Here is a 12,225-nt window from a genome sequence, read left to right on the forward strand (position 1 = left end):
GAACAGTGCTCTGCACATAGTAAGTGCTTAACAAATACCAACATTATTATTAGTAGTAGTAGTAAGCGCTTAACAAATGCCATCATTATTATACGGCTTAACGGAAAGAGCCCAGACATTCTGATCCTGGCTCTGCCACTGGCCCGCTGTGTGACCTTAGTAAATCAGTCAGTCAGTTAATTTACTGAGTGCTTCCTGTGTGCAGAGCACTGTATTAGGTACTTGAGAGAGTACGACAAAACAATAAACAGGCACATTCCCTGCCCACAATGAGCTTGTAGTCTAGAGGGGGAGTTTTGCAGTCTACAGTCACTTAGCTTCTCCATCCCGAGTTACCTCACACCTTAAAAGGGAATGACAACTGTGAGTCCTATGTGGAACAGGGACTCTGTCCAGACCAACTATCCTGCATTTACCTCACTGCTTAGTACAATACCTGGTATGTTGAAGCACTTAGGGTGCATTTAACTGGGCCTCAATTTCCTTATCTGTGAAACGGAGATGAGATAACTGCAAACTCCATGTGGGACAGGGAATGTGTCCGATCTCAAAACCTTGTCTACTCCCCTCTTAGCTCATATTAAGTACTAAATAAATGCCATAATTATTATTATCTCCCAACAGGAAAGGCAATGCTCTGTACCTCCATGGGATAAGCACCCAATGAAATCGCAACTACCTTGGCTGAAAGGAGCCAAGGAAAAAGAAACCTCTGAGGGGATGAAAAAAAATCTTCCACCCATTTTTCCCAGACAGCTTGCAGGTGGCCACAGGGGTGGTTTCTTGGAACTGTGCCTCTTTGCCCTTCCCTTTCCTCAGGGTCAGACTGAGGCTGGTGCAGGTGTGTCAGAGTCATCAGAGTGCGAGGAGTCAGCTCTGTGTGTCAGTGATGCTCCCTTATCGTAGCTGCCTCCACCCCCTTCCCTGTCCTTAGGGGTTCTTCTGGCCTAGGGACAACTTTGGGTAGTGGTTTTTTGTTTTTTCTGGAGGTGATGACTTCAGGTGGGAAGCAGAGCATTGCGGAAGAGGGGTCCCAGTGAAGCTGGGGCTCAGGAACTGCGTCAAAACCCGTGAAGCCGAGACTTCCATAAGGTTAGAGCCGGGTCCCTTATGCCCTCCCCTCTGCTGGCTTCTGATGATCTTGTGTAATCTCAGTGCTTACCACAGTGCTTTGACATATGGAGGGTGCTTAACAACTATCGTAATAATAAGAATAATAGTATTTGTTAATAATGTTGGTATTTGTTAAGCGCTTACTATGTGCAGAGCACTGTTCTAAGCGCTGGGGTAGACACAGGGGAATCAGGTTGTCCCACGTGGGGCTCACAGTCTTCATCCCCATTTTACAGATGAGGGAACTGAGGCACAGAGAAGTGAAGTGACTTGCCCACAGTCACACAGCTGACAAGTGGCAGAGCCGGGATTCGAACTCATGACCTCTGACTCCAAAGCCCGTGCTCTTTCCACTGAGCCACGCTGCTTCTCTACTTACTATGTGCCAGGAAGTGTTCTGAGCACTGGGGTAGATACAAAATAATCGGGTTGGACCCAGTCCCTGTCCCACACAGGGCTCACAGTCTTAATCCCCGTTTTCAGGGAACTGAGGTGCAGAGAAATGAAGGGACTTGCCCAAGGTCGCGCAGCAAACAAGCGGCAGGGCCGGGATTAGAACCCAGGTCCTCCTGACTCCCAGGCCTGTGCTCTATCCCTGTGTCAAATATAGACATAAGCGTTAAGGGAGGTTGGGAGTAATTAAGTGCTATGGTGATGCAGAAGTGGTGAAATAGCAGTCAAGGGGACAAGTGAAGAGGGAGCGATGAGAGATTATTCAATCGGGGAGGAGATGTGATTTCGGAAGGGCCTTGCATTTGTGGAGAGCTGTAGTTAGCTGGAGGATGTGTTGGGGGAGGGAGCCCCAAGCTAAAAGGAGTGAGGGAGCAAGAGGCGGATGATGGGAGAAAGGAGATGGGAGAAATGGGGAAGACAGATATGCCCATATCTGTAATTTATTTATTCGTATTGATGTCCGTCTCCCCCCACCCCCGGCCCCAGACTGTAAACTCACTGTGGGCAGGGAATGCGTCTGTTTATTCTTGTATCGTGCTCTCCCAAGCACTTAGGACAGTGCTCTGCACCCGGTAAGCGCTCGATCATTATGAACGAATGAACGAATGATTGAATGAATGAGAATGAGGCGCAGTGAGCAGGTTGGGTTGAGAGGAACAGAGAGGACCCATAGGGACGTAGAGGGAGAAAAGAGTGGTTAAGTAGGAGGGATAGTGCAGTTTGGATATTTGGAAGCTCGATGCAGGAAAGGAATGAGCAGCTACTGGAGGCTTTTGAGGACCGGGGAGGTGTGTGCAGAATGACGTTTTTGAAAAATGATCTGATGGCAGACTGAAGTTTGGCCTGGAAGGGGTACAGACTAGAGATGAGACCCAGCCAGAGCTGCTCACTATGGCCAGGGGATGGGTCTGCTAATTCTCTTGTACTGTACTCTCCCAAGCGCTTAGAACAGTGATCTGCTCAGAGTAAGCGCTCAATAAATACCATTGACTCATTGCCTGGATCAACATGGTGACTGGGTAGATGGAAGGGAAAGGGCAGATGTTGGAACCGTTATTCATTCACTCGTAGTTATTGAGCGCTTTACTGTGTGCAGAGCACTGTACTTAACGCTTGGGAGAGTACAACCGTAATGGAGGAAGAACTGACAGGATTTGGCGACAGATTGGATATAGGGAATGATGATGATGATGATGGTATTTGTTAAGCGCTTACTATGTGCAAAGCACTCTTCTAAACTTTGGGGGGGGATACAAGGTGATCAGGTTGTCCCACGTGGGACTCACAGTCTTAATCCCCATTTTACAGATGAGGGAACTGAGGCACAGAGAAGTTAAGTGACTTGCCCAAAGTCACACAGCTGACAAGCGGCAGAGCCAGGATTAGAATGAAAGAGAGGGTGGGGTCCAGGATGATGTCAAAATAGAGGGTTTGAGAGATGGGGAGGATGGTGGTGTCAACGGCGATGGGAAGTTTAGGTGGAGGAGGTGATTTGAGAGGGAAGATGTGGTGTTCAGTTTTGGACATTTTGAGCTTCAAGAGCTGGCGGATCATCGATGGAAAGATGGAGGCAGGAGGAAATGTGAGGTTGCAGGACGGGACAGAGATCAGGGATAGCTCGTGGAAAGAGCCTGGGCTTCGGAGTCAGAGGTCATGAGTTCGAGTCCCGGCTCTGCCACTTGTCAGCTGGGTGACTGTGGGCAAATCACTTAACTTCTCTGTGCCTGTTACCTCATCTGTAAAATGGGGATTAACTGTGAGCCTCACGTGGGACAACCTGATTACCCTGTATCTCCCCCAGCGCTTAGAACAGTGCTCTGCACATAGTAAGCGCTTAACAAATACCAACATTATTATTATTATTATTATTATTATTATAGTTGGGTGGAACTGGGGAGTCTTACAGGTGGGAGTTGAAGCCTTGGGAGTGGATGAGTTCCCCAAGGGAGTGAGTATAGATTGAGAAGAGAAGGGGACCCACACCTGAGCCTTGAAGGACACCCCAGCAAGAGAAGATAAGGAGGCAGAGGAGATGTGCCTTATTGAAAGTACATCTCCTCCAAGAGGCCTTCCCTGACTAAGCCCTCTTTGCCTCCTCTCTCACTCCCTTCTGCATCACCCTGACTTGCTCCCTTTATTCATCCCTCCCCCCAGCCCCACACAACACTTATGTTTATATTGTCATTTATTTCTATTAATGTCTGTCTCCCTCTCTGGACTGTAAGCTCGTTGTGGGCAGGGAATGTGTCTGTTTATGGTTGTATTCTCCCAAGTTCTTGGTACAGTGCTCTCCAAACAGTAGGCACTCAGTAAATACGATTGAATGAATGATTGAAAATGAATGAAAGGAGATGATGAAAGCGAGTGAAAAGGATTGGCAAGAAAGGTCAGAGAAGGACCAGGAGAGAACTGGGTTGGTTAAACACAGAAAGTTTTGGGACTCGGGAGAATTTGGTTTGGAGTTAGACAATCAGTAGTATTTCCTACAATGTGCAGAGCACCCTATTATAAGAAGTTGGAAGAGTAAGAGAAACCATCCCTGCCCTCAAGGAATTTACAGTCTAATGGGGGATACAAGCAGGCACAAATTATTGATAAGTAGTGGGAGCAGAGGAGTGACCAACACAATTTATAGCCAGAGTATGGAAGAATAAATATGTGCAAATTGACTTGTCGATATATAAATAAGTGTTAAGGATAGATAGGTGCATACACATTCATGCTAAGGAGGGTTGCTGGATTGACTGGACCTGGGAAGGTGGGACTTAATCAGAGTGTCTCCTGGAGGAGGTAGGATTTGAGAAGGATTTTGAAGATGGGGAGGGCTGTGTGTGTGATCGGTGGAGTTGAAGAGGGAGGGTGAGAGGGAGGCCTGGGCAGGACGAAGGGCACGTGCAAGGGGTTGGAGGCGGGAGACCCTGGAAGGAGGTGCAGGGAGTAAGTTATCTTGAGAGGAATGAAGAGTGGGAGCTGAGATATAATGGGAGAAGAAAGAGGATAAATCAGAGGGAAAGAACAGGTGGAGTGCCTAAAAGCGGATGGTCAGGAGTTTCTGCTTGAAGTAGATGGTAATGTGTAGCCTGGCCTAATGGGTTAGGGGCCTGGGAGTCAGAAGGTCCTGGGTTCTAATCTCAGCTCTGCCCCTTCTCTTCTGTGTGACCTAAGGCAAGTCCCTTTACTTCTCTGTGTCTCAGGTCCCTCATCTGCAAAACGGGGATTAGGACTGTGAGCCCCATGTGGGACAGGGATTGTGTCCAACCCGATTTGCTTGTATACCCTCCTCCCCGCAGAACTTAGTTCAGTGCCTGGCACATAGTGTATGCTTAACAAATACCACAGTTATTATTATTATTGTTAATGGGTAGCCATGGGAAGTTTTCCAAGCATGGAGAGAGCCTGAATAGAGAAACTCCAAATTTTGAGGGCTCCTGGAGGAGTGGATAGAGCATGGGGCTGGGAAACAGTTGGTCATAGGTTCTAATCCCGGCTCTGCCACTTGTCTGCTGTGTGACCTCGGGCAAGTCACTTCCCTTCCCTGGGCCTCAGTTCCCTCATCTGTAAAATAGGGACGGAGACCATGAACCCCACAAGGGAGGGACTGTGTCCAACCCGATTTTCTCCAATTCATTCATTCATTCATTCGATCGTATTGATTAAGCGCTGACTGTGTACAGAGCACTGTACTAAGGGCTTGGGAAAGTACAATACAGCAATCCACCCCAGCTCTTAGAACAGTGCCTGACACATAGCAAGTGCCCCAGCTCTTAGGACAGCGACTGGCACATAGTATGTGCTTAACAAGTATCATCATTACTGACAAATACCATAATAATCATGATGATGATGATGATGATGATGATTATACCCTCGTGGCTGGTGGTCCACCCTCGACGGCCCTGGGCGAGCAGGCTTCTGGTCACTTTTCCGAGGACATTCGGTGGACGGGCGAAGGTCCCCGGAGGAGGATTTAGAGGCAGCGTGGCATAATGGCTAGAGCCCGGGCGTGGGAATCAGAAGGTCATGGGTTCTCGTCCCGGCCCTGCCACTTTGCCGTTTGACCTTGGGCAAGTCACTTCTCTTCTCTGGGCCTCAGTTCCCTCATCTGTCAAACGGGGATTGAGACTGTGAGCCCCACGTGGGACAGGGACGGTGTCCAACCAGCTCAGCTCGTTATCCACCCCGGCGCTTAGAACAGTGCCCGGCATACAGCACGGGCGTAACGAATGCCACAATTATTATTTATTATTAGTGGTAGTAGTCTCGGGAGGGGGAGTCACTTGGCGGGTGGTGGGAAAGGAGGGAGGGAGGAGGAGGAGGAAAGGGGGAGGGGGGCAGAAGCGGTGGGGATGTGTGTTGTGGTGGGGGGGGGCTTCCTCACCCTACTGTAGACACCGCCGCCCTCGGCCTGGCCAATGGGGAAGGTGGGGTGGGGGGGGGGCTGGGGGGCGTGTGCCTCTTTCCTTCCTATTCCTCCCCTCCTCCCTTTTCCCGTCTTCTCTCTCCCCTCCCCTTCCTCTCTCCCTCCCTCCTCCCCACTGCCTTCTCCCCTCCTCGTCTTCCTCCCCTCCTCCCCTTCTCTCTTCCTCCTTTCCCTCCCCTCCTTCTCCCCCTCCCCTCTCTTCCTCCTCCCTCTCCCTTCCTTTACCCCCTCCCCTCCTCCTGCCCCTCTCCTCCTCCTCCCCCATCTTCCTCCTCTCCCTCCCCTCCTGCTCCTCACCTCTCCTTCTCCCCCTCCCTTCCTCCTCCTCCTCCTCCCCTCCCAACTCCTCTCCCTCTCCCCTCCTCCTCCCCCAATTCTTCTCCCTCCTCCTCCCCCTCTCTTCCTCCTCCTCCTCCCTCCCCTGCTCCCCCCCCCCCTTCCTCCTCCCCCTGCCCTGCCCCTGCTCCTCCTCCTCCTCCTCCTCCTCCTCCCGGGTCCCTGCCCTGCCCCTCCTCCCGCTCCTCCTCCCGCTCCCTTTCCCGCTCCGGCTGCAGCAGGGCGGGTCATCCGGCCCCAGTCCGGTCCCAGTCGGGCCCCAGTCCGGTCCAGCCGCTGCGCGGGAAGCAGCAGCAGCAGCAGCAGCAGGAGGAGGAGGAGGAAGAGAAGGAGGAGGAGGAGGGAAAGCCCCCGGCCCTCGCCGGCCCTCGCCGGCCATGGATCATTGCTATGACGCCCAGCAGAGCAACGACTACATGCAGCCCGAGGAGGATTGGGATCGGGATCTCCTGCTCGATCCCGCCTGGGAGAAGCAGCAGAGGAAGGTTCGTGAGGTCCTCGCCCGGGCCTGGGCCCGCCCTCGTCCGGCCCGGGCCTCCTGGCCTGGTCTGGCCCTGTTCCGGGCCTGCCCTGGCCCTCATCCGGTCCTGGTCCGGTCCTGGTCCGGTCCGATCCTGGCGGTCCTGTCCGGTCCTGGTCCTGGTCCGGTCCTGGCCTGGGCCTGGCCCGATCCTGGTCCGGTCCTGTCCTCTCCGGTCCTGGTCTGGTCCGGTCCGGTCGCAGTCCGGTCCTGGCCTGGCCCTGGCCTGGTCCTAGTCCGCTCCTGGCCTGTTCCGGACCGGTCCTGGTCCGGTCCTAGCGGTCCTGTCCTGTCCGGTCCTGCCTGGTTCTGGTCTGGTCGTGGTCCGGCCCGGTCCGGTCGGTCCTGTCCGGTCCTGTTATGGTCCGGTCCTGGCCTGGTCCTAGTCCGGTCCTAGCCTATTCCGGACCTGTCTTGGTCCGGGCCTGGCCTGGTCCGGTCCTGCCTGGTTCTGGTCTGGTCCCGGTCTGATCCTAGTCCGGTCCTAGTCTATTCCGGACCAGTCCTGGTCCGGTCCTGGTCTGGCCTGGTTCGGTCCTGGCCCGGTCCGGTGTGGGGGACAGGGGGCCTTCCTGGCCCGCTTCCCGAGGTCTGGCCAGTGGCCCCCGGCGACCCGTGGCCGATTCCGAGGCCGGCTTCCCATTTGGGCTGGGGGTCGGGCAACCTCGGTCCCCCCAGTCTCGAGACCAGGGAGGTGGGTGGGGGGAGCCGGGAGAGGGGCGTCCCTGGGGATCCCCAACCGGGGGGAGGTCAGCTTCCATCCTCCCCCGCGCCCCCCCAGCTCCTACCTCCTCCCCCAGGACCCCGGAGTCCAGAGCTCCCGGCTCCATCCTGGAGCCGAGGAGCTGGACACATGTCCGGGGGGGAGGGGAGCGGTGGGCATCCTTTGATAGCCACAGGACCTTGTCCCCCCACCCCGGGGGCTGGGAAACCACCCGTCGGGGGAATTGTGGGGGGCTGGCTGCAGGATCTCTGAGCCCTGGCTTCTCTGGAGTGTCCCCCGTGGGGGGGGGGGGGCGGTGAGAAAGCTAATCGAGGAAAGAGCCCCCCTCCCCTCCCAAAAGAAAACCGTCACCATCTATTGATGTCTGTCCCCCCGCCAGCCCCAGACTGTGAGCTCGTTGTTGGGCAGGGATTGTCACTCTTTATTGCTGTATTGTACTTTCCCAAGCGCTTAATACAGTGCCCTGCACACAGGAAGCTCTGAAGAAATACGACTTAATGAATTGAATCTATAGAGGCCGAAGGCCTACGGGAAAGGGAGAGGGGTCTAAGTCTGTCCGGGATCCCCCCAAGCCCTGTTTAATGAGCGAAGCTAGGCAAATCCAACACTGCCATCTCCTCCTTTTCCTCCCCTCCTCCTCCTCTTCTTCCTCCCCCTTTCCACTCCTCCACTTTCCATTCCCCCCACCAAATCCAGGGGTAACCAGGAGGGGTGGTGGAGAGAGGCCGAACACTCTCTCCTTCCTCTGTCCCTCTCCCTCTCCATCTCTCCCTCTCTCTCTCTTTCCCTCTATCTCTCCCTCTCTCTGTCTCTCCCTATCTCTCTTTTTTCTCTCCCTCTCTCTCCCTTTCCCTCTCCCTTTCCCTCTCTCTTCCTCTCTCCTTCCCTCTCCCTCTCTTCCTCTCTCCCTCTTTTTCCCTCTCTCCCCCTCTCTCTCCCTCTCCTTCTCTCTCCCTTTCCCTCTCTCCCTCTCTTTCCCTCTCTCCCCCTCTCTCTCCCTCTTCCCTCTGGATAGTGCGGTTTAGGGTTGGGCTTGTAAGAGCACTCATGTCCAAAAATGGTAACGTTCATTCCCTTTTAAACCTAAGGCTAGGGGGGTGGGTGGGTTTAGGGAGCTGTCCGAAGGATTTTTTTTTTTTTCCCCTTCAGTCAAAGGCATCCTGTATTAGATCACTCTGGAATCTTGGGCCCTGAAACATTTCCCTTTTAGTCACTTCATCAGACAAAGGTAATTTAAAACACACACTCATAAAGGCATGGCTGAGCACTTCCCAAAAATGTAGCCACCTCAGCTCGGGCAGTGGTGGGTGGAGGGAGTAGGCAGGGAATGGGCCTTACTCCTGCCTCATCACCCATCTCCCACCTCCCGCTTGCAAGCTCACTAAGGGCAGGGAAAGTGTCTAACACCTCTATTGTACTGTAATAATAATAACATAATAATCATGATGGTATTTGCTAAGCGCTTACTATGTGCTAAGCACTGTTCTAAGCGCTGGGGTAGATACTGGGTAATCAGGTATTCCCACGTGGAGCTCACGGCCTTAATCCCTATTAATCCATTAATCCCTGAATCATGAGGTAACTGAGGCCCAGAGAAGTCAAGTGACTTGCCCAAGGTCACACAGCAGACAAGTGGCAGAGCCGGGATTAGAACCCATGTCCTCTGACTCCCAAACCCCGGCTCTTTCCACTAAGCCACGCTTACTGTACTCTCCCAAACGCTTAGTACAGTGCTCTGCACCCGGTGCTCAATAAGTCATTGATTGATTACAGTGCCAGGCATACGGTGCTCAATAAATAACATCGATTGATCGATTACAGTGTTGTGCACATAGTAAGCACTCAATACATAGCAATGATTGATTACTGTGCTGTGCACGCAGTAAGTGCTCAATAAATAAGAGTGATCGATTACAGTATTGCAGACACCAGTGCTCAGTAAATTCTATTGATCGATTACAGCGCTCTGCACAAAGTAAGCACTCAAGAAATACCGGTGATTGATGGCGAGTTGAGGATTGGGTTGGGTGTCTTCTTCAAGTAGGCATCTGTGATTGTGGTGACTTTCCTTGAGCTACTTGGGAGCTTCCACTTGCGGCTACATCATCTAGTGGATAGAACACGGGCCTGGGAGTCAGAAGGAACTGGGTTCTAATTCCGCCTCCACCACTCGTCTGCTGGGGGAGCTTGGAAAAGTCGCTTCTCTGTGCCCCAGTTACGTCATCTGTAAAATGGGGACTAAGACTGTGAGCCCCAGGTGAGACAGGGACTGCTTCCAACCTGATTTGCTTGGACCCACCCCAGAGCTTTGTACGGTTCCTGGCACGTAGTAAGTGCTTAACAAATACCACAGTTATTATCGTTATTATTATTGTTATTATCTGGGGGCTGGCAGGAATGATCAGAAGCCGGTGGGAAGAAAAAGGGTGGAGGGAGATTTGGGGGGATAGGACTCGGAGGGGGGTGATGGTGTGGAGCAGGGATAGCTGAGGTTTGGGTAGGAGGATCTCCCCAACCTGCCTAGAAGATGTCCGTAGGAACCAGGCTCCACCTGGCCCGGAGCGTTGTTGTCAAGTGGGTGGGTAGACCGTCCCATTTTTTAGAGGCAAGCAGCATGGTCTAGTGGTTAGAGCCCGGGCCTGGGAGTCAGAGGACCCGGGTTCTCATCCCGACTCTGCCACTTGTCTGCCGGGAGAACTCAGACAAATCATTTCACTCCTCTGGGTTTCGGTTTCTTCATCTGTAAAATGGAGATTCGCTACCTAACTCGTAGGGAGGGAATGTGTCTACCAACTCTGCTCTACTGGACTCTCCCAAGTGCTTAGTACGGTGTTCTGCACACGGTAAGCTCTCAGTAAATACGACTGACCCAGTGAGCGATCAGTAAATATGATCGATGATTTTGATCTTCCTTTTACTTAGACTGGGAGTCCCATGAGAGACGGGGATCGGGTCTGACTCGATTAACTTGTATCTTGTATCTTGTATCCGGCACTTAGAACAGTGCTTGGCACATAGTGCTGAACAAATAATGTAATTTATCAAAGGGAAAGACAGCTCCAGTGGGGAGTTTCCTGACTCTCACACGGTCCAGAACAGTGTTCAGAATTCATGGGAGGTTGCGTAGGGTGGGAGAGGACTGGTTTAAATGCTACGGAGTGTTCGGGCCTCCATCCTTGTCCGTCCTTGCCGGCGGGAGGCGAATCGGGGTGGCCGATCACAGGAGAGCCAGGGTCACCTAGGAGCAAAACAAGGAAAGCAAAACTCCTTCTTCTAGATTGGGCCTGGGAGTCAGATGGACCTGGGTTCTACTCCCGACTCCTGCACTTGTCTGCTGTGTGATCTCGGGCCAGTCACTTCACTTCTCTGGGCCTCAGTGACCTCATCTGCAAAATGGGGATGAAGACTGTGGTGTGCCCCAGGAGGGGACATGGATTGGGTCCAAACTAATAGCGTGTCCATCCTATTGTACTCTCCTAAGTGCTTCGTACAATGCTCTGCGCACAGTAAATGCTCAATACATATGGTTGACTGACTGAACGACTGACCGTCGGATTAGCTTGTATCTACCCCAGCATTTAGTATAGTCCCTGGTATATAGTAAGCACTTAACAAATGCCATAAAAGCCAAGCAAACAAATAAAAAGTAGCCTATGGACATGTGGTTGGTTGCTGGACTTTCCTTTCAGTCAATCAATCAGTGATAGAGAAGCAGCGTGGCTCAGTGGAAAGAGCCCGGGCTTGGGAGTCAGAAGTCATGGGTTCGAATACCGGTTCTGCCATTTGTCAGCTGTGTGACTGTGGGCAAGTCACTTAACTTCTCTGTGCCTCAGTTACCTCATCTGTAAAATGGGGAGTAACTGTGAGCTTCATGTGGGACAACCTGATTACCCTGTATCTCCCCCAGAGCTTAGAACAGTGCTCTGCTCATAGTAAGCACTTAACAAATACCAACATTATTATATTTCATGAGCTCTCCCTGAGGGAAGAGCACAGTACTAAACCCTTGGGATGATCCCTGTACGTGAGGACCTTACAGTCTGGTGGAGGTGGGCTGGAGAGAGAGGGGGTCTGTTCCCACTAAACTCAAGCTTGATAGGCCACGATTTATAGCTGCGAGCCTTTCCCATTGCTGCAGAGAGCTGCAAATCACTCCATCAGTGATACTTACATATAATAAATTACTTATTCATATTAATGTCTGTTTCCCCCTGTAGACTGTAGGCCGTTATGTGCAGGGAACATGTCTGCTAATTCTGTGGTATTGTCCCCTTCCAAGCACTTAGCATAGTGCTCTGCGCATACTAAACACTCAGTCAGTTCCACTGATTGACCGATTAATTGGTTGAGAGCTTACTGTTTTCAGAGCACCCCGAGGAACCCGTTTATCAGATATCTTTCCCTCCCCTAGGTCAGCGTATTGCCATTTTATATGTGAATAATAATAATTCTGGTATTTGTGAAGCTCATACTATGGGCACCAGGCACTGTACTAAGCGCTGGGATAGATACAAATAAATTGGGTGTGACACAAACCTGTCCCACATGGGGCTCACAGTCTCAATCCCCATTTTGCAGAAGAGGTGACCAAGGCCCAGAGAAGTGAAGTGACTTGCCCAGAGTCACACAGCAGACAGGTGGCAGAGCTGGGATTGGAAC

At 52.2% G+C, this 12,225-nt stretch overlaps 1 protein-coding gene across 3 annotated transcripts in view; it reads left to right on the forward strand.

Moving 5' to 3' along the window:
• Nucleotides 1-6,699: 6,699 nt before the first annotated feature.
• The window catches only part of ACTN1 (actinin alpha 1), an 89,639-nt gene continuing 84,113 nt past the window's right edge, over nt 6,700-12,225 (forward strand). For all 3 annotated transcript variants that reach the window (XM_029065593.1, XM_029065603.1, XM_029065613.1), the window contains exon 1: nt 6,700-6,807. In XM_029065593.1, the coding sequence (XP_028921426.1) occupies nt 6,700-6,807 (108 nt within the window). The remainder of the gene's footprint in view (nt 6,808-12,225) is intronic.

Source organism: Ornithorhynchus anatinus, chromosome 1 (assembly GCF_004115215.2).
Source record: "Ornithorhynchus anatinus isolate Pmale09 chromosome 1, mOrnAna1.pri.v4, whole genome shotgun sequence".
Taxonomy (NCBI): domain Eukaryota; kingdom Metazoa; phylum Chordata; class Mammalia; order Monotremata; family Ornithorhynchidae; genus Ornithorhynchus; species Ornithorhynchus anatinus.